General features: G+C 37.2%; 1 protein-coding gene across 1 annotated transcript in view; it reads left to right on the top strand.

Moving 5' to 3' along the window:
* Nucleotides 1-2: 2 nt before the first annotated feature.
* HSF5 (heat shock transcription factor family member 5) overlaps nucleotides 3-24,958 on the top strand; it is a gene marked incomplete at its 5' end in the record, with an annotated part of 47,000 nt that continues 22,044 nt past the window's right edge. Inside the window, 5 exons of the mRNA XM_008571275.1 lie at nucleotides 3-36; nucleotides 7,624-7,998; nucleotides 17,085-17,182; nucleotides 19,967-20,488; nucleotides 22,322-22,496. Coding sequence (XP_008569497.1) covers nucleotides 3-36; nucleotides 7,624-7,998; nucleotides 17,085-17,182; nucleotides 19,967-20,488; nucleotides 22,322-22,496 — 1,204 coding nt within the window. The remainder of the gene's footprint in view (nucleotides 37-7,623; nucleotides 7,999-17,084; nucleotides 17,183-19,966; nucleotides 20,489-22,321; nucleotides 22,497-24,958) is intronic.

The raw sequence follows: 24,958 nt of genomic DNA, 5'->3' as shown, positions 1-24,958 counted from the left end.
CGCCGCCGCCCGCGGGGCCCCGGCCCGAGCCGCACGGTGAGTCTCGCCGCCTCGTCGCTCGCCCACACACGGGCGGCGGTGGGGAGCAACTGCCACTTCCGAGGGCATTTGGGCCCAGCCTCACTGCGGAGGTGTCCGAAATGCGCGCAGGACCCACTTCCCAACGTGCTCCCCGAGACGGAGGTCCAGGCACCTCCGTCATTCCCACTAGAGCCAGCACCCACCTCATGGCCGCCACCTGCTCCTTTGTGTCCATCAGCTGCACGGGCTTCAGGCTTGCTTTCCACTCTCTCCCCACGAGGCGAAACCTCAAGGGATTGTGCCCCAAGAGTTTACCTGCTTCCAAACCTCCATAGCCATGCATCTTCCTGAGATGCGGCCTGTCCACTGTGGACATTAGAATAAGTAGCCCTTTGTTGAAGCACTGGGTCTGAAAGAAACACAGAGAGGTGTCCTTTGCTCCAGTGGGAAGCAGAACAGAGTCACTGTGCAGGTTAGGGCGGGAAGGAACAGTCACAGCCCAGAAAACTTAGAACATTACACCCACCAAGGGAAAATGGAAAAGGTACTTTGAGTGGAAGTTTGTCCTGGAAGAGACATGCCACCTCCCACCCGTTGACACATGTGAGAAATCTTGGAAGAAGTGTTATGATCTTAATCAAATTTAAGGTCCCAAGTAATGTGAAGAATGGTAGACATTATTTATATATTTTAAAAGCAAAAATATAATAATGGATTGTTATTTACAAGATATTGTTCTTATGTAGAATGAATTGGCTAAACATTTCTACTGTTGTAGCTAGAGCTTGAGGCTTACTTAAGGTGTTCTGGTTGGACAAACATAAGGCGAAAATGGTTTTCTTTCAGCCGTCTAAGTTTTAGCTAAAAAAAAGTTTTAGAAGGCTCATGTTTATAGCCTTTGAATTTTTCACTACTGGATACAATCTTTCAGTATTTACAGAACTTCGTATGTGTAAATGTGTATTTAGTTAAAGTTCAGAAACCGTCCATGCTGGTGAATTATTTCATAGACTTGATTTCTGATCCTCTTTCCCCTCTTCCAGGAAGCCGAGGGTGGCAATATTCCCTTTCTCTGTTTAAGGAGTCCATGATTCAAAGCAGTGTACAAGAAAGCAACAAGATATAGTAATGAGAATTCATTTTTCACCTTCAACTAGGAGAGGAATAGAAACGTTTTAGCATGTTAACATGATTTTAATATAAAGAAGTCTAAGTTGTTTTTGTTATGGAAAAAAATTAAATATAAAAATAAAATAACGCTATGTTCAATTTAACCTAGGCCCGGGGTTATGAATGAGACAGTACTTCGTTCATTTTGAGTTTAGAAGATAAAGAGCCAGGTTGTGTGTCTGTGGAGTTTAGAAGATAAGGGACTAGGTTAGAGTTCTAGGAATAAGTTGGAAAAATAGCAGTGACATAGGAATGTTCTAAAGGAATTCTAAAGGAATATTAAGCCACTCCCATGTGATGGCCATTGATTTTGGTAGGGAATCATATAGGGAAAGGCAGTGGAGATGATACCATGGAATACATTTGCCAGAATCTCTGACGTGGATATTATTTTTTTCAGGCTGTGTCTCCGGTGGGCATAAGGACAATAGACTGGAAAATGTGTTCTTGGGAAAAATGGGATAATTACTTCACACAAAGAAGCATACAAATATAAAAACCAACTCTGGGCTCACATTTTTCTCTTCTGTGGTGTATTAGTCCGTTTTTGTTGCTTGTAAAAAAGCACACTTCACTGGGTGATATATAAAGAAAATGAAATTTATTGTTTACATTTTCTGAAGCTGAAAAGTCCAGAGTCCATCTGGTGGTGATGACAGTGACTCAGGGGTCTCAACTGCAAGATGGTGGAAGCAGAGAGAGCAGAGAGAGCAAAAGGCAGACTCTCCTCTTCTTTTAAAGCACTCAGAACCACACCCCTGACCACCATCTTCAATCCATTCACTATGGCATGGTCCTACAATCCAGTCACCTCTTCAAGCCTCCACCTTTCAATTACCATAATAGGATCTCCCACCCTCTTAACAGTCACAGTGGGGGCTAAGTTTCTAATACATAAAACTTGGGGGACACAATTCAAGCTTCAGGGAGTTTTGGGGGGACATAATTCAATCCATTACATTCCACCTCTGGCCCCCAAAACTCATGTCCTTTTCACATGCAAATGCATTCATTTCATCCCCAAAGTCTTAACTTGTTTCAACTCAAAAGTCCAAAGTTCAAAATCCCAGTCTGTGAAATCAATACAAGTTATCTAATTCCAAGATACAATGGCGGGACAAACAGGGGGTACATATACCCATTCCAAAAGGGAGAAATAGGCCAAAAGAAGGGTAACAGGTCCCAAACAAGTCTGAAACCCAGCAGGACATGCATTGAATCTTAAAGCTGGTGAATCTTGTAACTTGACTCCATGTTCAGTGTCCTCTGTACACTGATGTGGGGGTTGGGTCCCCAAGTCCTCAGGCAGCTCCACTTCTATGGCTTTTCTGGTCTCAGGTGATGCTTTAGCTCTCGCAGGCTGGTGTTGCAGGCTGGTAGCTCCACAGGCCTGGGGTCTCCATGGTGGTCCCACTCTCATGGCTCCATTAGACATGGCACTGATGGGGTTTCTCTCCTGCAACTCTGACCCCACATTTCTGCTTGGCATTGCTTTAGTGAGGGTTGTCTGTGGTGACTCTGCCCCTGTGACAGATCTCTTCCTGGGTCCCCAGACTTTTTCATACATCCTTTGAAATTGGGGTGGAGGCTCCCAAGCCTCCACAGCTCTGGCATTCTGCAAGCCTGCAGACCTAACACACGTGGATGCCGTCAAGGCTTCCAGCTTGTATCTTCCAAAGCTGCAGGTCCAGCCACACGTGAGACCAATTCAGCCATGGCTGGAGCAGCCAGAGCAGCTGGGGTGCTGGTGCTGGAAGCAGCTTCCCAAGGTGGTCCTGAGCAGTGAGTCTGTGGAGGGTGCCTCAGGCCTATTCCCCAAGACCATTTTGTCTCCCAAGGTCTTTGGGCCTGAAATGGAAGGATTGGCCCCAGAGGCTTCTGCAATGCCTTCAGGGCCCTTTTCCCCTTCTCTTGATAATCCCCTTCGTACTAATCTTCTTAGCTAATGGTCACTGGGCAGCACCATTGCTTGCTCTCTGCTTCTCTACCACATGGCCAGGCTGCATATTTTCTAAATTTTTACACTCTGCTTCCCTTTTAAATTCTGGCTTTATGTCATGCCTTTGCCACCCTAACTCATCATAGGCAGTTACAAGTAGTCATGCAGCTTCCTCAATGCTTTGCTGCTTAGAAATTTCTTCGGTCAAATTCTCTGATTCACAACTCCTAAATTCCAACTTCCACAAAGTTCTAGGGTGTGGACAGAATGCAGCCAAGTTCCTTGCCAGTTCACAGCACGGGTGATCTTTGCTCCAATTTCCAATAAAGTCCTGATTTCTATCTGAGACCTCCTTAGAATGGTCTTTACAGTCCATATTTCCATCAGCATTCTGCTCGCCACTACGTAACCAGTCTCTAAGACATTCCAAACTTTCCTTTGTCTTTTTGTCTTCTTCTGAGTCCTCCAAACTTCTCCAACCTTTGCGTAATACCCAAAGCTACTTCCACATTTTCAACTCTTTATTATAAGCAACACCCCACTTCTCTGGTACCAGTTTTCTGTATTAGTCCATTTTTGTTGCTTATAGCAAAGTACACTGAACTGGGTGATTTATAAAGAAAATGAAATTTATTGCTTACGGTTTCTGAGGCTGAGAGGTCCAAAGTCCATCTGGTGGTGGTGACAGTGACTCAGGTGTCTCACATTGCAAGATGGTGGAAGCAGAGAGAGGAAGAGGCAGACTCTCTTCTTCTTTTAAAGTCCTCAGAACCATGCCCCTGACTCTGACCACCAATTTTAGTCCATTCACTATGGCATGGTCCTACAATCCAATCACCTCTTCAAGGCTCGACCTTTCAATTACCATAATAGGATCTCCCACCTTCTTAACAGTCACAGTGGGGGCCAAGTTTCTAATACATAAAACTTGGCGGACACAATTCAAAAGCTTCAGGGAGTTTTGGGGGGACATAATTCAATCCACTACATCTGATCTTTTTCCCTCGGCTCTCTTAAACCCAGTTGTGTACTACAGAAAGAGTCTGTTTTAACTGAAGAAATACTGGAGCTATCTAGAATCCAATTTTATTCACTTACAGTTCAGTTGGTCAGCATTTTAAAGGTTACTATTGAAAAATATAAAAATTTTATTTATACTTTTTCAGTACAGGTAATATGTCAATCCATACATACCCTAGGTTATTGTTTTTATGCATTTCCTGTTTTTTACCATTCTACCTGTGGGTATGTGCAAAAAGTATGTCAGGTGTGGATTGTGTGTACCACAGGCTTGGTTTAGTAGGGAATTGTGTTACTGGTTGAAGTGGAATGTAATTCTCATAAATTCAAGAATACTGGCACAACTTTGTGTTTTCATTCCATGTTCTAAGTCCTTGGCTCTTCTCACCTAATTTTTTTTTTTTTTCCTTTTTGTCATTTTTCGTGACCGGCAACGGATCGCAACCCTCAGTGTCACGCCCGTACCGGACTGGGACCGGCAATGGGATCGCAACCCTCGGTGTTGCGCCGGCTCAGCCAGTGAGCGGCCGGTCTGTATGTGGGATCCGAACCCTCGGCGGGAGTGCCGCTGCGCTCTCAAGCTGCGCACAGTAGCAGTGCGCCACCGGGCCAGCCCCTTCTCACCTAATTTTTATTCTGCTTGAATCTTACCTTGGTTATACATGCCTGACTATACTACTCCTTCGTAGTTTCCATTTTGCTTTGTGTGTTCTACTTCAGTTTATGGTTTGAATACTTCTCTCTCATTTACAATAGAATCCTCTGTTTTTTTTTTTTTGTCTTTTTCCGTGTCCGGCAACGGATCGCAACCCTCAGTGTCGCCCCCGTACCGGACCAGGACCAGCAATGGGATCGCAGCCCTCGGCGTTGCCCCCGCGCCTCGCTCAGCCAGTGAGCGGGAACCAGTCTGCATGTGGGATCCGAACCCTCGGCAGGAGCGCCGCCGCGCTTCCCAAGCGGCGCACTATAGCAGTGCGCCACCGGGCCGGCCCAGAATCCTCTGTTTTAGGACCTCTTATTTAGATCCACTGAGCCAACTGTCCTGTTCACCTTCCAAGAATATACTTGATAAGAAAGGAGATCACATGTTTTTCCTTTTTTGTTTGTCCACTTTTGTTATTTTATTTTTAGTAGCAGTTTATTTTATGGTATTTGTTTAAATGTTCTAAACTAAGTAACAAATCTGAGAAGTAGATAATCTGTTTTTGCCAGGGGATACCAAGCTCTCAAGAGGCAAGTTTTGGGATTCCTTCCTGGGAATTGCTTGGTTCAGACTCACTTCCATAAAAGGAATAGAATCTTTTAAGAACAGAAGTCCATTCTATCTTACGTTTCCAGAATTCTGGATTCAAACTTTGCCAAATATATCTTAAAGATGTTATGAAGACATGTAGGTGATGTTCTGTAAAGTTGGTCAGAATAGAGCCCTACGAGGTAACCCTTAAAAGAAGAATAAGAGCTGAACGTGTTTTAGTTCTTTACTTTAAAAAACAAACTTAAAGGAATGCCGTTCTAATCCTGACAGTGTTCTTAGCAGCATATAAAACAGATAATTGGCTATCACTTGGAGTTTATCATGATAGATGTAGAACTTATATTTTAATTCAGATATAAAACAGAATTTGAGAAATTAAGGTAGAGACTTCTTTAATTAGTTGCTTAAGTTATCGACAGTGTGGAAATTTATCAACAGCGTATCCCTGAAGAGGGCAGAAGGACTGGTGAGTCGTTGCACAGTGTAGACAATATGTAATTCTGGCATGTGAAGCATCCAGGGAGAAATCAAACGGTGGGCAGTTCTGGACACTCAGAATCACCTGTTGTGAAGAGCAAAGAAAGTTTCCTTAGGAAATCAAAGGATTGTCAGTGGTGGGTTCAAGTGGAACGTATGGAATTGCTTGTCAAGTAGCATAAAATCTATTTTTTTGTACTTTAAAGGAAAAGGAAAAGTAGTTTTTAAGAGGTCTATTAAGTGAAATATTCAATCTTCTGAGCTAGGATTTTTTCCCCCTTTTAGATAAAGAGCTTTTGATTTCCAGGGCTCCAGAATTTGTGTTTTTTGTATGTGTATATGTATTTGTTTATTTTTGGCATTAATGCCTTATTCTTTAAAGGAAATTAAACACCGTAGAAATAGAATGAAAGATCTATAACATGTTGAATGGGTTTACAATCTAATTATTTGGAAAAGTAGATATATGAGTTCTATCTTTCAACATGTAGTTTAACACTTGAGTAGCACATAAATTAAATTTTCCCTCTCTTTTACAGATTAGTATAATGAAATAAATTGAAAGGAATTTGTGAAACATGTAATTTATTACATAAAACTCTCCTTAGGAATAAATTAGGTTAGTTATGGTCTAGAATCATACTCAAATGAGTTCAGCCTGCAACATTTATATTTTTTCTTTTCTCATTACATACAATTGCCCTTTTTCTTTCTCATCTCCACTTTTTATTCCTTTCTACCATGCTAGATAAAAGAAAGCAGATATCAGAATCTTTGGGCCTAGATATGTGGATTTTTAAATTTTCTTTTTTACCAGCTGGCCGGTACAGGTATGAACCCTTGACCCTGGTGTTATCAGCACCACACTCTAACCAACTGAGCTAACCAGCCAGCTGGATATGTGGACTTTTAACCAACTCTCTAGGTGACTCAGGTGTAAACCAATGTTTGACAGCCACTGATATCTGGGAAGAGACACTACTAAAGACACTCTGAAGAAAAAACGATCATGGAAAATGCTTGATTTAAGGAATGAAGAGGAGAACTAAGACAAACTTCAAGCTTGACTTTCCACAAAGATTGTCATTAAAAAAAAAAAAATTGAAAGGGCTGGCTGGTTGGCTCAGTTGGTTACAGCGAGGTGCCAGTAACACCAAGGTCATGGGTTTAGATTCCATGCTGGCCAGTTGCCAAAAAAAAGAAAAGTTAAAAAAAAAAAAAAAATTGAACGGTGGCAAAGAACATTACATATCTTTTTGGTTTGTGTTAAAATTCTTATTTGCTCCACACTTATTTTTTTTATGTATATGGTGGAGTGCTTATTTTCATCCTTATTATTAAGGTTCCCAAATGGTTTGAAAGACTAAATGGAAAACTTCTAGGGAATAGCTTACACATCAGAAAAATCTAGATCAGTCAATTGAGGTAAATGGTAAGATGGCTGAATCACCTATAAAAGGTGTTTAATATTGAATATTTTATTTAACATTTGATTTAATGTTAAAGTTTGGCCACCTTATCTTTTATTACAGCTATATTTAGAACCAAACAAAACTTTGATTATTCTTTCAGCCTTATATGTGCAATCTCATATTCTGGATTCTGAAATTGTTTTTACCAAAATTAAACTTGTGTTAAAAATGGCTAACAGGTGAAGAGTAGTGTATTTCATGACCTTTGGTTTACTGTGTCTGGTGGTGTAATGTGAAATTAGTAAATGTGCTCTTCCTCTTTTATGCAGGACCAGTGGCTGTAGGACAATTTCACCGGTCGTTCCGGCGAGATAGTTTGTCTCCTTACTCCTACGTATCAGCTTCATCCCACAACCACAGTACTTTCCCTCTGAAAGGTTTAGATCGGACCCCGATTCCTCCTAGAACATGGCAGAACTCTCTTGGAATGCACCCTGGACAAGTGGAGACATCTCCCACTTTTTCAGATAAAGGGGTTCCATTTCCTGTACTGCAGAGGTTTCCAACTGAGGTTACTTATACGCTGCAGCCCAGCGCCACATCTGTACATGTTCAACAAGGTCCTCAAACAATGGGCAGCTCCTCCCAAAAATATAGTAACTACACACCTTCAACACAGTACTCCCAAGCCTACTATCCAACAGGTATGAGAAATTCAAGTTTACTGGCTTCTATTAAGGTATAACAAGCTTTTATATTTTTAAATGCCTTTTAATCTTTGTGTGCTTAAACTTAAACACAAATAGTAGAAATATGCACCTAAGAAATGTTGAAGATTTCTTAGCAGGACATAGTTTTAAACAATATATAAAATGCCATTGTATTAAGGATTGTGAAAGTTCTGTTGGTGCATAAAGGTATATGTTTTTAGTGAAACTTTTGTATCCAAAAAATGTGTCCTAGTTATGAAATTAAGATTTAGTATCCTGGAACCTTGCTTTAACTCTGCCTTTGGTGCAGTGTTTTTTTTGTTTCATTTAAAAAATATATTTATATATATTATATATTCTAAAATTTTATAGGTGAGATTACCTTATAATGAAATCATTTTAGTATCTTAGTAATGAAGTTTAATAAAAAAGCATACTCTCTGAAAACTAAATTCTTTGGTAAAAAGGTGGTGAACAGGTGGAGTCCCTGCAGTGTTATTAATCCCAGCCAGCGAAAAACTGGGGAATAAGCAGGGAGAAGGAGAACCTGACAGTGACAGCTGACCTGGAGTTCAGCCAAGGGCGTTGAGCCACACGTGCTGGTAGAGCCCAAGCTGCTGACTGGGAATCCTTACGATAGTGAATATCTGTTTTGCTTCTTGGGGGGAAAAAATTGTGAATTTTTTTTAATACCTTTTTGCAAGATAATAGTCTTACCGTTTCATTCAAATGTATTTTCTGTTTCTCAGAAACCCCATAGCCGTGGTGTGTATTTCATCATGTAGTGTGCTTTACAAAAGGGTGATGAAATGGGGCAATAGAACTAGAAGACAAGGGTCGAAGCTTTCAGAAGAGACCAGAGACAGAAGAAATGAGGCATTCCTTTGCCCTGTGACTTAAGAATCTAGGAGCATTAATCTTCTCAGTTATGTAGATCTTGAAGCAATCTCTGGAGGTTATTTGATAGACCATTTCTCTAAGGCAGGACTAAACCAAAAGCTAAAATAAGTTGAGGGAATGTAAATTAGAAAGGGAATTAAATAATTTGTTGCCATTTAAAAGTTGTAAGTCTGGTGACTGTTCCGTTTGTAGTAGTACTCACTATTTTCTAGGTGTTAACATACAACTGTATACTTTTACTATTGGCTTATTGCATTCTACCTAAATATAGCAGTACAAAAGATTGCTTTATTTTCCCAAAATGTTTAAGTTTAATGATATTAAAATAATAAGACCAGAGTTTAAATTAGATTGAGTTTAATAGATTTTTAGAGCTACTACTCTTTTGGTGGATGGAGTTGAGAAGGAGAAGGGGGAAGGAATTATATGGAGTAAGGATGATTTAGCACTTTTAATCATTTTGCCTGTTAGAAATTTTAAAAAATAATTTTTTTTACCATCTTACATAGAAAATGATTGAGGCCTAGTATTTTTCCAAATTTGGAGCTACTTCTTTGAAGAAAAAAATATCCGTGCAATCTTTAAAAATAGATGACTATAATTTTGTGTTTATAAATGATATATCTTATGTATAGCAATAAATAGGGTCAGATGTTTATTACTGAGGAGTTTCACCTAATATTTTAATAAACAAATTAGGCATTGCTATCTAAGTTATGATTTTGGCTGCATTCCATGTATGAATAGAATATATATAAAGAAAGGTAGACTCTGCCTTCCTTATACTTGCTTTACATTCTGTAGCCCAGTTGGAAAATTCTCCTACATCCCCTCCTTTCACAGATAAATGTTTCCCTTTCCTTTCCTTTCTTCAAACTACTAAGGACTCAAAAGCTTCTGGGGAGTTGAAATTTGGAAGGACTGCAGCAGGGAGATGAGGAAATGTACTCTTGCCTTTAAATTTGGAATTTTGGAGGCATTTTCCTGTGGAAATATTAGATGCAATGGTTGGGTTCTATATTAGTATTAGTCCTATACTTATGGTTCAGATGGTTATAGTGTGGTTTAGGAGCTAAACCAGCCTGTACGATGTTATATTCTACAGGAAAATGTATTCCAGGTTCCAAGAAATCCTCACAGAAACTCCTAGTTCTAAATTTTGTGAGAACCACTGTAGAAAACATTATAAATAGTTAATATTATTCATTCTTTATAGAAATGCTATTTGTTAGGTTAGGATTTTAGATATGTTGTTTTTCAAGTATTTCATTTTAACTTGGATGTAAACTTATAAATTGAAAATTGTCAATTGAAAAGAGTTCAAGGTGAAGACTAGGAAGGAGACATTAAAAAAAGAACAAGTAAGTGCTGCTGATGTTTTGATAGTATACAGCACATATAAAATACAATCTTATGTTATCCGAATTTTTTTTTGTCTGTCTTCTTTAATAGGTATAATTGAAATGACTGAAGTTTCTGAGATTATGAGAATAAGAAGTCTCATGATCTCGTGATGACTTACCAGTATACATAGAGTAGTTTATGATAAAATGTAGGCAAAACTGCTTTGAATATTCTGAAGTACTATATAAATAAAAGTTGTATTGTTAAATACAAAAGACCTGCTATGGAAAAGAAAGTGCCATAAAAATACTGTACAAGTGCTTAATTTCTCCAAATTATAAGTGAAGGAAACAAAAAGTAGTAAGCAATTTAACCAGTACTTAATGAGTACTCTTCATAATGTTTATGAAGAGCCAGCCTTACAAATAAATGACTTTCCCAAAGTTAAACAGAATATCATTCTCAGAGGCAAGGTAATAATCACCCCCAAATTCAGCTAAGTCGTAACAAAGGGACAAATTTTAGAATAATGGTCATACTTGGGTCCTTTCAAAATGAACGGCATGATTAAAGTTTGGATCAAATTTTGATAAAAAACAACACAATTAAAAAATTAGTTGTGTTTAAAAATAAACTTGTATCTGGCCTTCAAATAGTATAACCAGTAAATTTTGAATTTTGCAATATTTCACAAATTATTAATTTCTCTAGTAAAGTCAAATGCTGAGACTGAAAAACTGCCATCAGACTGACTCATAAAACGACTCATCAGAATCATTTTTATATTTGTTTTTCCTCCCTTGAAGTGTCTGTTTTTCTTGCCTAGCTCATTGACATTTTTTTCATTCTTACCACTTTTTCGAAAACAAAATATCATAGATCCAGTATTAGTTGACTCTTTTTAGTCTTGCCCTACCGAGAATTCAATCTTTTTTCCCTCTGATGTTATTTTTACAGTGTGCTACTGTAATTTAATTGCATTCTTTTATTAAAAACTTCATTTTAGACCTTTTTATTTTACTTATTCTCCATTGTATTGTTGAATATTCATAACATTCATATTTGTACATAGTGTCCTATATTGAGGAATTATTTTCCCTTATCTGATGTTCTAATGCTGAATTGACTCAAGATCAACTTTGCCTTTTTTTGAAAGTTAAGTTTGAAGCTCAAAGCAGTGATTAATAAGTTGTAACTGCCCTTCCTCTCATGTTTTATTTAACAAATACTTAAATAGCAATCACTATGACCAGGCACTATTCTGAGTACTTTTCTTTCTTTCTTTTTTTTTTTCCCCTCTCTTTTTCTGAATTCTTTTAATGCTCAGAACCTTGTAAAAGAGGTAGTGCAATTATCCTCATTTTATAGATGAGGCAGTTGAGGCACAACTAGTAAGTGGCCGACTGGGAAACACACCCAGGCAATCTGACTCGAGTCCATTCTTTTGGCCGCGGTGCTCTTGGCCACTGCCTGCCCGCCTCTCATAAAGAAGGTCTTTTGTTTTCTTGTTTTGTTTTTCTTTTGAGAGAATCTTTTCTGGTTATTTCTCTTCCCCAGAGTTAGTTATTATTCCATGGCTAGAGTGGAAGGTCCAGTTTGGGGGCTCTGGGAAATAGGGCTGCCTCTGATTCATTTCTATATCCCCTTACACCTAGCGTGGTACTTGGCTATAATGGGCTCTTAGTAAATAATTTATTGAATGGAATGAACTAGTTCTAGTCCCAGCTTTACGGTTAGTCGTCTGACGTGACCTTCAGTGGGTTACTTCACATCGCTCAGCACGCAATTTCCCTTTCTGGAAGGTGGCCATAATAGTTTGGGTCAGGAATTAAGTGAATTAATGTTTGTGAATAAACTTTGCAAAACTTAAAACGCTATTTTCATGTAAAGGATAAAATATTTTAAAAGCTGTCTTTTAAATGAGCTTGGATATTAACATTTTAATGGCTGAATAAAGTAATTTTTAAGAATGTATACTTTCCCCCAAGGTTTACATGATATTTTTATTTTTTATGAAAAATATATTTCCTATCATTATTTAAAATTTTTTTCTGAATTAGCTCTTGGACAAGAGTTGCTTATTGTTTTAAAGTACACTTAAATTCTAAAGGTTTGATCTTTAGGCTCCTAATCCTATATAATGTACCTAAATGAATATAGATTATGGAGCTTTAAGAGCTCTTCAGTGCTGTTACTGTTGTACTTAGGCAGCCTGGCAGTTTCTCTGAAAAGATCTGATTTTGTGCTTAAGGAAAAGTGGGACTTGGCACCAGGAAGCTCTCTTCACCTGCCAGAAGAAACTAAGCAAAAGCAAGATCATATTTGCTTTTTCTTTATTGTGGTAAAACATAAATAAAACTTACCATTTTAACTATTTTAAATTGTATTGTTCTGTGCCATTATGTACCTTCACCATCACCACCATCTATCTCCAGAACTCTTTCATCTTCCCCAGCTGAAACTCTGTACCTGTTAAATACTAACTCTCCATTCTCTCTCCTCCTCCAGCCCCTGGCAACCACCATTTTACTTTCTGTCTCTATGAATTTGACTACTCTAGATACTGTATACAAGTGAAATCATATATTTAAAATATAAATTTACCGTTTTCACCATTTTTTTTTTTTTTTTTAAAGATGACCGGTAAGGGGATCTCAACCCTTGGCTTGGTGTTGTCAGCACCACGCTCAGCCAGTGAGCAAACCGGCCATCCCTATATAGGATCCGAACCCGTGGTCTTGGTGTTATCAACACCGCACTCTACCGAGTGAGCCACAGGCCGGCCCGTTTTCACCATTTTTAAATGTATAATTTATTGGCACTAATTACATTCACAATATTGTGCAACCGTTTCCCACTATTTCCAAAAGTTTTCATCACCCAGGGCCGGCCCGGTGGCGCATTGCTACAGTGCGCCGCTTGGGAGTGCGGTGGCGCTCCCGCCGAGGGTTCGGATCCCACATACAGACCGGTTCCCGCTCACTGGCTGAGCGAGGTGTGGGAGCAACACCGAGGGTTGAGATCCCGTTGCCGGTCCCGGTCCGGGCGCGACACTGAGGGTTGCGATCCGTTGCCGGACACAAAAAAAGACAAAAAGGGAAAAAAAAAAAAAAGTTTTCATCACCCAAATGAAGCTCTATACCCATTAAGCAACAGCTTGTAACTCTCCCTTCCCTTGCAGCCCCTGGTAACCTCTAATCTACTTTCTGTCTTTATGAATTTGACTGTTCTAGGAACCTCATATAAGAAGGATCATACAGTATTTATTCTTTTGTGACTGGCTTATTTCACACAGCATAATGTCTTCAAGGTTCATCCACATTGTAGTGTGTGTCAAAATTTTCTTCCTTTTTAAGGCTGACTAGTGTTCCATTGTATGTATGTACCATGTTTTGTTTATCCATTCATCTGTAGATGGACACTGGGTTGCTTCTACTTCTTGGCTGTTGTGAATATTCCTACTGTGAACATGGGTGTATGAATATGGTTTTAAATTCCTGCTTACACTTCTTTTGAGTATATACCCAGAAGACCTTTTCTTTACCTCACCATGAATTAGGAGATGCTGGGGTTCTAGTTGCTATAGTAATTTATCCCGAAATCAAATGTACTATTATGATGTTTTTCCTATTGTGAATTTATACTGTTGAGCATTTTCTCTCTGTTGACAATGTACTATTCTGGAGTAGATTCAAATTTTTTTTTTTCCTTTTTGTCTTTTTTACTGACCGGTAACGGGATCGCAACCCTCGGTGTCGCGCCCGTACTGGGGACCGGCAACGGGATTGCAACCCTCGGTGTTGCGCCCACACCGCGCTCAGCCAGTGAGCGGGAACCAGTCTCCACGTGGGATCCGAACCCTCGGCGGGAGCGCCGCCGCGCTCCCAGAAGGCGCACTCTCCAGTGCTCCACCGGGCCGGCCCTGGAGTAGATTCAAATTTAAAACATTTTGATTACATGTTTGAATTACCTCCATAAGAAAAAGTGTATGAGCTTGTTTGTCTCACCTATAGTGGGAGTGATAATTTTTAGTAATTCTTTATTACTTAGAAATGTTTTTTAAATGTCACCAATTCATATTTATATCTGGAGTGGAATTCTGTTCAATATTTACAGTTTTTCCTTTTACATGCGATTTAATGCCTTAAGTGAACACTGCCTTTAAGAAGACTCTGAGAGATCTTTATGCAGATGAATGTGTCTTAGGACATAGTGATAAACTCAGTTTTATAAATGTTAGTGCTTTCATAATGCTCAGTAGATTAATTTGTCATATACTAAGCACATTGTTGGATTTTTATACCTAGGTTTTCATATTTAATAAACTTACTAATACTTTGCTTTGTCCTATTTTGTTGACTGTACAAAGTAGGATTGCTCTGGTAAGGAAATAGCCATTGAGGAATCTTTTTGGATTATAATGTATTCAAGTTCTCCTTTACTTCACACAGGTACCTTTCTATTTGTTACTGGACACTTTAAAGGACATTAACTATTTTGCTGTTTTCTTATATACCAAATCAGCTATCAATTATATATTAACATATTCTGTTGTATTGTAGTTTCTTTATTTCTCCAAGAAATTTAAAGTACATTTTAACAACCATTCAAAATGTGTAACCAAAGGAGTCAGAAAATAGAAATATCACAAAAATAAAGCTAACACCTTTCATTGATTTATTTGTAATGGAACATGGCTTTTTTGTTGCCCTCATGGAATGAAAGCCCACGGCTCCTTACTAACTCTTTTTCTGCCAATAGGGGGCTCGGTTTTCCTTAGCGGTTATAACTCTAGTGAAAAAAAGTCCCTATTTTTTTCCAGAGTTTTGGCAAATCCTGCAGACCCTGCTCAGTGTTTAGCTATTTGGATTCAGTTTATTTTCCAGGATATTTATGCTTTCAAATACCTTGTGAAATCAAATTCAAATCCAAAACACTTTATTTGTATATTTAAATTACCTCTAAAGAATCAAGTACAAGAACCTGTCTGCCTAAGCTATACTGGAAGTGACAACAGCTTGAATTTTATGTGGTAACGTGGAAAGGGCTTTTTCTAATCATTGAAATTGTTAAAAAGTGATGTCATTCAGAAAACCAACCCTTATATTTGTATCTGAACTCGAATTATGTCTGTTATTTCAAGTTTTTCTTTCTTTTCTTTCTTTCCTTTTTTTTTTCACGGCTGGCACGTGCAGGGATCCCAACCTTTTAATTCAGGTTTTTCTTCCTGTGTGCAAAATTTAATGCCTTAAATTGCACATGATACAATGAAAAAATATCTACTTTCAGTATACCTTCATTAACTTCTGACATTTTAAAAATGAATAGTCAATAATGGAGGGATAGGGAAGCATCTCAATTCATTTTTACAATTTTTGGGCTAATTTACTTTCAAAGATTAAGGAATGAGATTATTTGGTAATTTTATTAGCACACTCAAAATATGAAAAATGTGGCCACCTTGTAATAAAGACATCTTTAAATATATTCAGCAAGTGGAGTTCTAGTAAAATTAAAAAGTTACATCTCAGGAAGAAGGAAAGCTTAGGGAAGTTTTATAGTATATTAAAGAGCATGTGCTTTGCAGTTTGATTACTGGCTGTGTCACGACCAGCTTTTTGACTTTTGACAAATTACATCTCTGAACTTTACTTATTTTGTAAAGTAAAGTTAATACCTCATCCAATTGTTGTTTGAATTAAGTGAGCAATATATGTAAAGCATCAACTACTGTGCCTGGAACATTAGGTGCTCAATATATATCCGAAGTTTAATCCAAAGGTGTAATGTTATAACCTTTTCATTCTTACTGGAGAGTCTCTAGAAAAGAGGAGACTTAGCTTATTAAGACCTCATCTGTAAGTATAACTATCCCAGTACAAAGAGTTCAATCTTTTTTATGGTATTCTAACTACAAAGTTTGGAAAATTTATTTCTTTAGTTAAAACAATAGGATCTAACATTTATTGATTATTTATGGTCTGCCAGTACTACTGTAAGTACTTTATGCATATTAGCTCATTCTTTCCTCACAACAACTGTATTAGGTAGCTTCTATCATTATCCCTGTTTTGCTAGGACACAGGAACTGAGGTCCAAAGAGATTAACCGTATTCAGATTTACACAGCTATTAAATGGTAGAGTGGGGCTCCAAAGGCAGGCAGGTAGTCTGGCTCTAGCATCCATATTCCTAACCACTTATGTAAATGGTTTAAACATTTTTTGCATATATTCTTACTGGATGCATTGTTTAATGGTAGAGGAGTATTTGGAGGATATACTTATTTTACTCGCTTTAAAACATTACCCTCTCCAAATGGTTCTTGCTGTTAAAATGATTGAAACAATTATTTGGAATTCCTGATATATCCTGATATTTTCAATAAAATGAAATTAAAGACTCTTAAAGACTTTTTTTTTTCCTTTTTGTCTTTTTTCGTGTCCGGCAACGGGTCGCAACCCTCAGTGTCGCGCCCGTACCGGACCGGGACCGGCAACGGGATCTCAACCCTCGGTGCTGCACCCGCACCTCGCTCAGCCAGTGAGCGGGAACCGGTCTGTATGTGGGATCCGAACCCTCAGCAGGAGCGCCTCCGCGCTCCCAAGCGGTGCACTGTAGCAGTGCGCCACCGGGCCGGCCCAAGACTTTTAAAGTTAGTTTATTACCATGTCATTGTCAATAAATAATAGCACCTGATTGGACTAAATCTAATTTTGTTAGACAAACAAAGGAAGTTGTTTTTTGTAGTTCTTTCCAGGTTGAGAGAGGGAGTGCCTTGAATGCTAGAGAGGTTTATTTTGGTTGATGGCTTCTTTATGTTTGAATTTGTTCCAGCTGTGCTACAGTGCTGTTCTCCTTCTACCCACATGGACACTCTAAGTAGTTGTGTCACTCCCACTGCCTCTTCCTACGCACACTGCAACTACTTCCAGGTAAGATCTTGCAACAGTGGATACATTTGGTGCTTCGCGTGCAATATTATTGACCTTGCAGTATTTCAAAGAGTAATTTTTTATTAATGAGTAGCCAGAGGTAAGCTGTAGATTATGGGCTCAGTTTTCTCAATTCTTAAAAATAAAAAAAAGGCAGGGGGAGTTGATATAAATGATGTTTGAGGATTTTTCTAGGCCAACACTGTCCAGTATAGTAGCCACTATCCACATGTGGCTATTTAACTTTAAATTTAAATTAAATAAAATTTAAAACTTATTCCTCACTCACAGTAGCCACATTTTAAGTGCTCAATAGTCTCATATGGCTAGTGACCACCAAATTGTACAGTGCAGAAATAGAACATTTCTATCATTGCTGAAAGTTGTTTTGAACAGTGCTGTTCTAGACTTTTTCATAGTAGAGTATTTCGATACCAGAAATACTCTAGAAGTATATAAGTCACCAAATTACAAATTCTTCCAAGAAGGTATAGATAATTATACTTTTTTTTTTTAAGGAGAAAGAAAAAGTGATATCAAAAATGAGAAATTGAAGTGGTTGCCCCCTTTAGCCCACATGTAATAAACACTATACTTCACATGCCTTATTATTTTTTAAGAAACAATTGCTTTGTTTTGCATTGCAATTTCTAGGATGAAGTTAAATTCCATGCTTTGTATTTTTATGCCATAACTGCTAAAGATTGGAATTGTTTGTTTGCTTTGGATAATCATCTAGCTGAGATAGCTTCAGTTCTTAAGAGAATATCTTACTACTGGCATTAGGGTACTCAAAAGAACATATATTTTCTTTGAGAAAATCTACATGGCAAGTCAAATTATAATCAGACTATCGTTTAAAGAGTATAGAATCAGATCAAGAGGACTTAGTTGGCTATTTCTCAAGGCCGATATCATCAAGCATGATATCCTTGTCCGTTCATCTTTACTGGAGGGCTATACCTATCACTCAGTTAGATGCTCTTGTTTGTGGATCCAGACATTCTCTTCCCTCAGTCATACTGGAGGTACTGTGACAGTGCTTATGTTCATGTTTTAAATAAATCATTTAAAACGTTTTTATAAAGAACTTGTTGCAGAGACGACACATGTTCATTATAAACAAGTAGAGATAAGCAGACTTAAAATCTAAAAATGGAAAAAAGGGAAAGTATTTCAGATTCCAAACTGAACATAAATGCAGTTAGTTTAGTTGGATTGTAGGTACCAGTGAAAGCGTGCATGAATGGTCAGTATAGTATAATGGATAAAAGCAAGAGCTTTTGAGTTAGGCAAGCCTAGGCTTGAAACCTGCTTCACTGTGACTTTGGATAAATTATGAAGTTTCTCTGAACCTTGGTTTTATTATTTGGAAATGGAGATTATCGTATTTCATAGGGCTCTTGTGAGGGTTAATTGAAATAATGTATATAAAGCACTTTGCATGTGCTTGGCACATAGTAAGAACTCAGTAAATGGTGCTATTGAGTATAGTAGCTTGATGCTTATACCACTTAATGCTTATTGCATTATATTTACATTATTTGGTATTAGTGGCCTTCTAAAATCATTAACACAATCTTTGTAATGTGTTTGGCAACATCACCTCACTGCATGTTTTATTTAATCATAATTTTTGTATTTTATGCTTATAATCAGAGATAATCAACAAACATTTATTGAATTCCTACTCCACGCAAAGCTCTGCATTTGGCAACATTAGTTCATTACATATTTTATTTAATCATTACTCTTCTGTATTTTATGTTCATGGCTTTAGGTCTTTATCACCAAACATATATTGAACACCTACTTTATGCAAAGTACCATATATAAGAGAATATATCTTAAACAGATATAAGTCCAAAAGTGAAAGGTATTTTAGTCTACTGCTTTCTTATTAAAAATAAACAGTCTTAGGGGGGCCAATATTGAACACCTACTTTATGCAAAGTACCATATATAAGAGAATATATCTTAAACAGATATAGGTCCAAAAGTGAAAGGTATTTTAGTCTACTGCTTTCTTATTAAAAATAAACAGTCTTAGGGGGGCCAGCTCGTGGCTCACTCGGGAGAGTGCAGTGCTGATAACACCAAGGCCACGGGTTCGGATCCCATATAGGGATGGCCAGTTAGCTCACTGGGAGAGCATGGTGCTGACAACAGCAAGTCAAGGGTTAAGATCCCCTTACCGGTCATCTTTTAAAAAAATAAAATAAAATAAAATATAATAAAAAATAAATAAATAAAAATAAACAGTCTTAGGAACCAAAGGACATTCGATCTTCCATCCATTTTTTCCCAGATCATTTGGAACAGAATATCACTACTTCCCCCTGAATCTGTAGAAGGATTGATGGACTTGTGAGCATCCTGTATTTGCAATTTCCTTACTGCATTCCTAAAACAGTATATGATAGATATAAGTGATGTTTTTGTCTGTCAACCTTTGTGGAAGAATTTGGTATATAGACATTTTATCAGCAAATAGATATTTGGGTACTATAGCTTTTTAATTTTGTATCCTTTAACCCTGAGAATTATTGTTCCATTTTAGTATTAAACTTAGCATAGTGGTTGATATATAGTAGATGCGAAGTAAATGTTAACAGTAGATTTGAAACTACCATTGCTGAAAAGCAGATTAGCATTCAGGTTTTCTTAGTGAGCTTTAAGCTTATCTATTTATGTTTAACATTCATCAGCCTAAATGTTGTTGCTTTCCTCCTTAATCTCATATTTGGTTTTCTATCCAAACAGTCCTATTTTCTCTTTTCCCAGAATCCTCCAATGCAATCCTCCTATCCAGTTGAATTTCTGCCTCCTAATTGGCCTTGCAGTGCTACTGATGAAAATAAAAAGACAGAAGTAAACCTAGAGGCTGTCTTTCAGATAGTAGATGAGTTGCATTCCTCCCCTAAATTGGAGATGGTAAAGGTGGAGCCTGTTGAGAATCAGTGCCCAACATCTCAGTCTAACAGAGGCCAACATATCCTAGCTAATTCAAACAACAGCGATCCAGCATCTGCAAGTCAGGCTAGCCAGCTGGAGCCACTTACTCCTGTAGGCTCAGATATTACGTCTTTTGTGGTTGGAACAGAACAAGCAATTACCTACCCTCTACCGCAGTCACCTGAGTACATCTATACTATCCACACAGCCCAGGCTGTTGAAAATAGCACAGTGCAGGAATCTGCAGCCATCCAGCAAGCTCATGTCAAACTGAAGGAGCAGCTAAGTCATAATCCATCTTCCTCTTCAGTAGTATTTGTGCAGGAAGGGCTACCGTTCAGCACACACCAGGTAAGGGGTCAAAGAAAAAATCCTAAGAAAACTCAAAGTAATCGCTTCTTGGCCTTTTGGCTAAGATCAAGTGAAAACTCAAAGAACCTTGTGCTTCTTGCTAAAGGCCATTCTAGCAGAGAGTTTGTCCATATTTTATTTGGGGATTAATATCAGTTCATTATGCTTTCCAGAAGGATCATGTCCCAGTGGTTCTACAGAAGAAGATTGAGAAGGAAGTTGCCTTAACCCCCAGGCATCCTCTCACTATGTTATGGTCTGAGGTCAGCCTCTAGAGATAATGCAGTCTGATAGAGCATTGTGATATAAGACTTATTTCTTGTTAGAAGCATCCCTTGAGTTTTGCTTCCTGTCTTAATTTGGGTGGACTAGGTATGCCTGACCAATATAATTCCACTACCCAGAAGGGATGGCTTATTTGACAGAGAATATGAGGATTTGCCTAGCCATTTGTAGCATGGACATAAGGAGATGGTTGGAGGTCTTTTCTTACTTTCGTACAGCATCATTGAACTCTAACTTGTGAGCATACTGTGTTCAAATTTCCTTACTAATCTCTACATTTGTAAAGTAGAAATCTGATTCTAGTTCAAAAGACATATTCTGAAGGTAGAGGCTAATTCCTTTATTGCTGCTAGTTTATGACCCCCAAATAAACTTTGATTCTAAATAATTAGTAAGAATAATTCATCAGAAGTACATACAGATTAAAATCACTTTTTGTAAATTAACTTAAGTACTTTTCTTACTTTTAAAAAATCTTAGCCTGATATATAAATATATTTTTTTTTCATTTTGGATTTTTTTCTTTAACGGGATTGAAAATCTCTTTATTTTTAAAGATTCCCAAGATAACTTCTGGTCGGTTTTTGTTTTTTGCAGCTTTGTTTAGCTCTAGTTTTAGATTCAAATGTCTTAAGGTTTCTATCAACTTATTGTGCTCATTGCCTGACTATTGAGACTCAGTATGTGTTAAGATAATATTGTAAGTTCAGTCGACAAAAATAGGCCCATTATGTTTTAAATATGCTTGTGGAAAGAACACAGAATTTGTCTTTGTTCTTTCATAGTCACTTCTGGAATATTGGATTTCATGTCTTCAAATTGCATTCACATATACAGTTTTTTCCTTAATAAATATATTTGAATATCATGGTTCTTGAAAGCTATGTTTTTAACTTTTAGCTTTATTTCATTATATAGTTTTATTTTAAAATAAATTCATAAAGTGAGTATTTCAGATGTTGGTCACCTTAACAAAGGGATTTAACATTCCAAAGAAAATTTAGGAACTCCAAGAATGAAAATCATATCTTATAAACAGTGAAGATACAGATTTTATAACTTATACGATTTTGAGGGCCAGTTTACAGACAAAGAATAAAAGTAAGTAGAATAAAGTGTCCATGCCCCACTGCACCATCCAACAGGATTATGCCTATGGTCATTCCAGTATCACCAACAGGAAGGGAAGTCGTATGGAACGTATGCTAGATGGGAAAAGATAGTCGTCTTAACCATTCGTAGTTAAAAATATCTTACTTTTGTAAGTTAAAGAAAATCAACAAGCCTCATGGTAAATCTTCCTCTGATCATTAGTATATGTTTTAGCTCTGTGTACATTTCAGTGGTTTGTATATGGGGAAATGTACATCTTGCTACTAAATATTGAGACAACTCAACAAAAATCAAAGGTAGTATCATTCATTAGGAAAAGCCTTAAAAGCATGTTTGTTGGATCATGTTCCTATAATAGAACTCTGATAAAGTATCTTAACTTTCAGTCAATATTTGGGGGAAATCTCAGAATAATGAGTGGGTTTAATATTTTAGGTGGATGCCAATATAAAATGCCAGACCAGTCCACCTGAGAATATCTTGCCTTCAGAACAGATGGGATTCCTCATTTCAGAAATGGGGCCTGCTAGCAAACCTAGTATAGACACAAGTTTATCCACTTCAACCAGATACAGAGAGCGAAGAAGCAACTTACAAGGAAAGTCCCCTGGTAAGGATTAAGTGCTATAGAATGCTAGAAGTAGAACCAAGGTGTATAATTCACGTATGAATGATAGTTTTTGAGTCTTCATTTATTAATCGTAATTGTATTATACCACCAGATACAGAGAGCGAAGAAGCAACTTACAAGGAAAGTCCCCTGGTAAGGATTAAGTGCTGTAGAATGCTAGAAGTAGAACCAAGGTGTATAATTCACGTATGAATGATAGTTTTTGAGTCTTCATTTATTAATCGTAATTGTATTATACGTGTCACATTGTTCTTTTTATGTCACTGTAATTTAACTCTCTATTTTTCTTAATTATCATTGTAAAGTATGTAATAGTTATTTTCCTACTATTGTCTGTAAGAATTTGAGCTTTCAAAAATATTGAACACATTAAGAAAAAGCAAAGGAATTTAGGTTATTTAACTTGGAGAAGGCAAAGATGAAGGGTGATTTAATAACTATCTTTAGATGTCAAGGACTTTGTAATTATAGATGTGCTAGTTCTCTTTTTAACTGACTACAGGACAAGAGTGTATGCAATTGACTTGTGACAGGAGAAAATTAGATGGACATTAAATATATTATCCTGAGCACATTATAAAGATATTGTAAAGAATGACTATGTATCAATGGGATTGTTTTTTCGTACATGCAGTTTATTCTACTCTTTCTAGGGAATTGGACAAAATCATGTTTTTTGAAGAAAATTGTGATATCTAATAAAACACGTTTCTTATATAATTCAAAATCAAGTCATCAAAGTCTGCAGTGGACAATTTTAATATTCTCAAGTTACATGTGTGTTAGAGGTATGCAGTGTAGGCAGAATTAATCAATCACGTCAACCAATCATTTTAACCTATAAAAACTTGAAAAATGTTAAGAACTTCTGTGAGAATTACTCTAAAAAGTAAGCTAATGGTGATATGATCAAGATATGCTCAGACTCATGGGTTCCTTCTGAAAAACATCTTTTAACTAAAATCTGTCTTAATCACTCATTCACTAAACTTAGCTTGCACAGTCACTTTTAGTTGAGAATGTTTTTCAATCCATAATCAATGATTAAGATTTCTCACCACTGAAGATATTTAAAACAATGGCATAAGCTTTGAAGGAAATTTGGAAAAGAGAAGGGCAGGAACTAATATTTACTGTGCACCTATTTTTATGCCATACAACCAACTTGATTAAAGAAGTAGTTTCCTCATTTTAAAGATCAGGAAACTTAAGCTTAGAGATGATAAGTAACTTGTTCAAGGTCACATATTATTTAATATATATGATATTCTACCCTAGTTTGTCTGACTGCGGAACACATGTTCTTCCTTTATTTTTGTGCGTGTTGAAAAACATACAACATAAAATTTACCATCTTAATCGTTATTAAGTGTACAGTTCAGTAGTGTTTAGTATATTCACATTGTTGTGAAACAGATCTCCAGAACTTTTTCATCTTGCAAATCTGAAACTATACTCATTAAACAACAATTTCCTTTTCTCTGCTTCCCCAGCCCCTGGTAACCACCATTCTACTTTATATTTCTGTGAATTTGACTTCTTTTGATATCTCATATAAGTAGAATAGCACAGTATTGGTATTTTTGCGACTGGCTTATTTCACTTAGCAAAATGTTCTCAAGGTTCATCCATGTTATAGCATGTGATAGGATTTTCTTCCTTTTTAAGGCTGAATAATATTCCATCGTATACCACATTTTGTTTATTCATTCATCTGTCAGTGGACACTTGGGTTGCTTCTACCTCTTGGCTGTTGTGAATAGGGCTGCTATGAACATAGATGTGTGAATATCTCTTTGAGATCCTGCTTTCATTTGCACACATACGCAGAAGTGGTTTGCTGGATCATAAGGTTATTCTATTGTTTATTTTTTGAGGAACCTCCATTCTGTTTTCCATAGCACTTGCACCATTTTACACCCCTGCCAGCAGTGCACAGGGTTCTGATTTCTCCACATTCTTGCCAACACTTATTTTCTGTTTTGTTTTGTTCTGTTTTAATGGCCATCCTAATGAGTGTGAGGTGATACCTCATCATAGTTTTGATTTGCATTTGTTTAATAACTAGTGATGTTGAACATGCTTTAATATGCATGTTGGCCATTTGTATATCATCTTTGGAGAAATATTGAGTTGCAGGAGTTCTTTATGTATTCTGTATATTAACCCCTTATCGAATACATGATTTACAAATATTTTCTCCCATTCTGTAGGTTTCCTTTTCATGCTGTTGATCATGTTCCTTGATGCACAAAAATTTTTAAGTTTGATGTAGTCTCACTTATTTATTTTTGCTTTTGTTACCTGTGATTTTGGTGTCATATCCAAGAAATCATTGCCAAGTCCAAAGTCACAAAGTTTTCCTCCTGTTGTTTCTTCTAGGAGTTTTACAGTTTTAAGTCTTATACTATGTCTTTAATCCATTTTGAGTTAATTTTTTT

Source organism: Galeopterus variegatus, unplaced genomic scaffold (assembly GCF_000696425.1).
Source record: "Galeopterus variegatus unplaced genomic scaffold, G_variegatus-3.0.2 Scaffold673, whole genome shotgun sequence".
Classification (NCBI taxonomy): domain Eukaryota; kingdom Metazoa; phylum Chordata; class Mammalia; order Dermoptera; family Cynocephalidae; genus Galeopterus; species Galeopterus variegatus.
The sequence above is the reverse complement of the archived record's forward strand: the minus strand, read 5'-3'. Positions and strand labels throughout refer to the sequence as shown.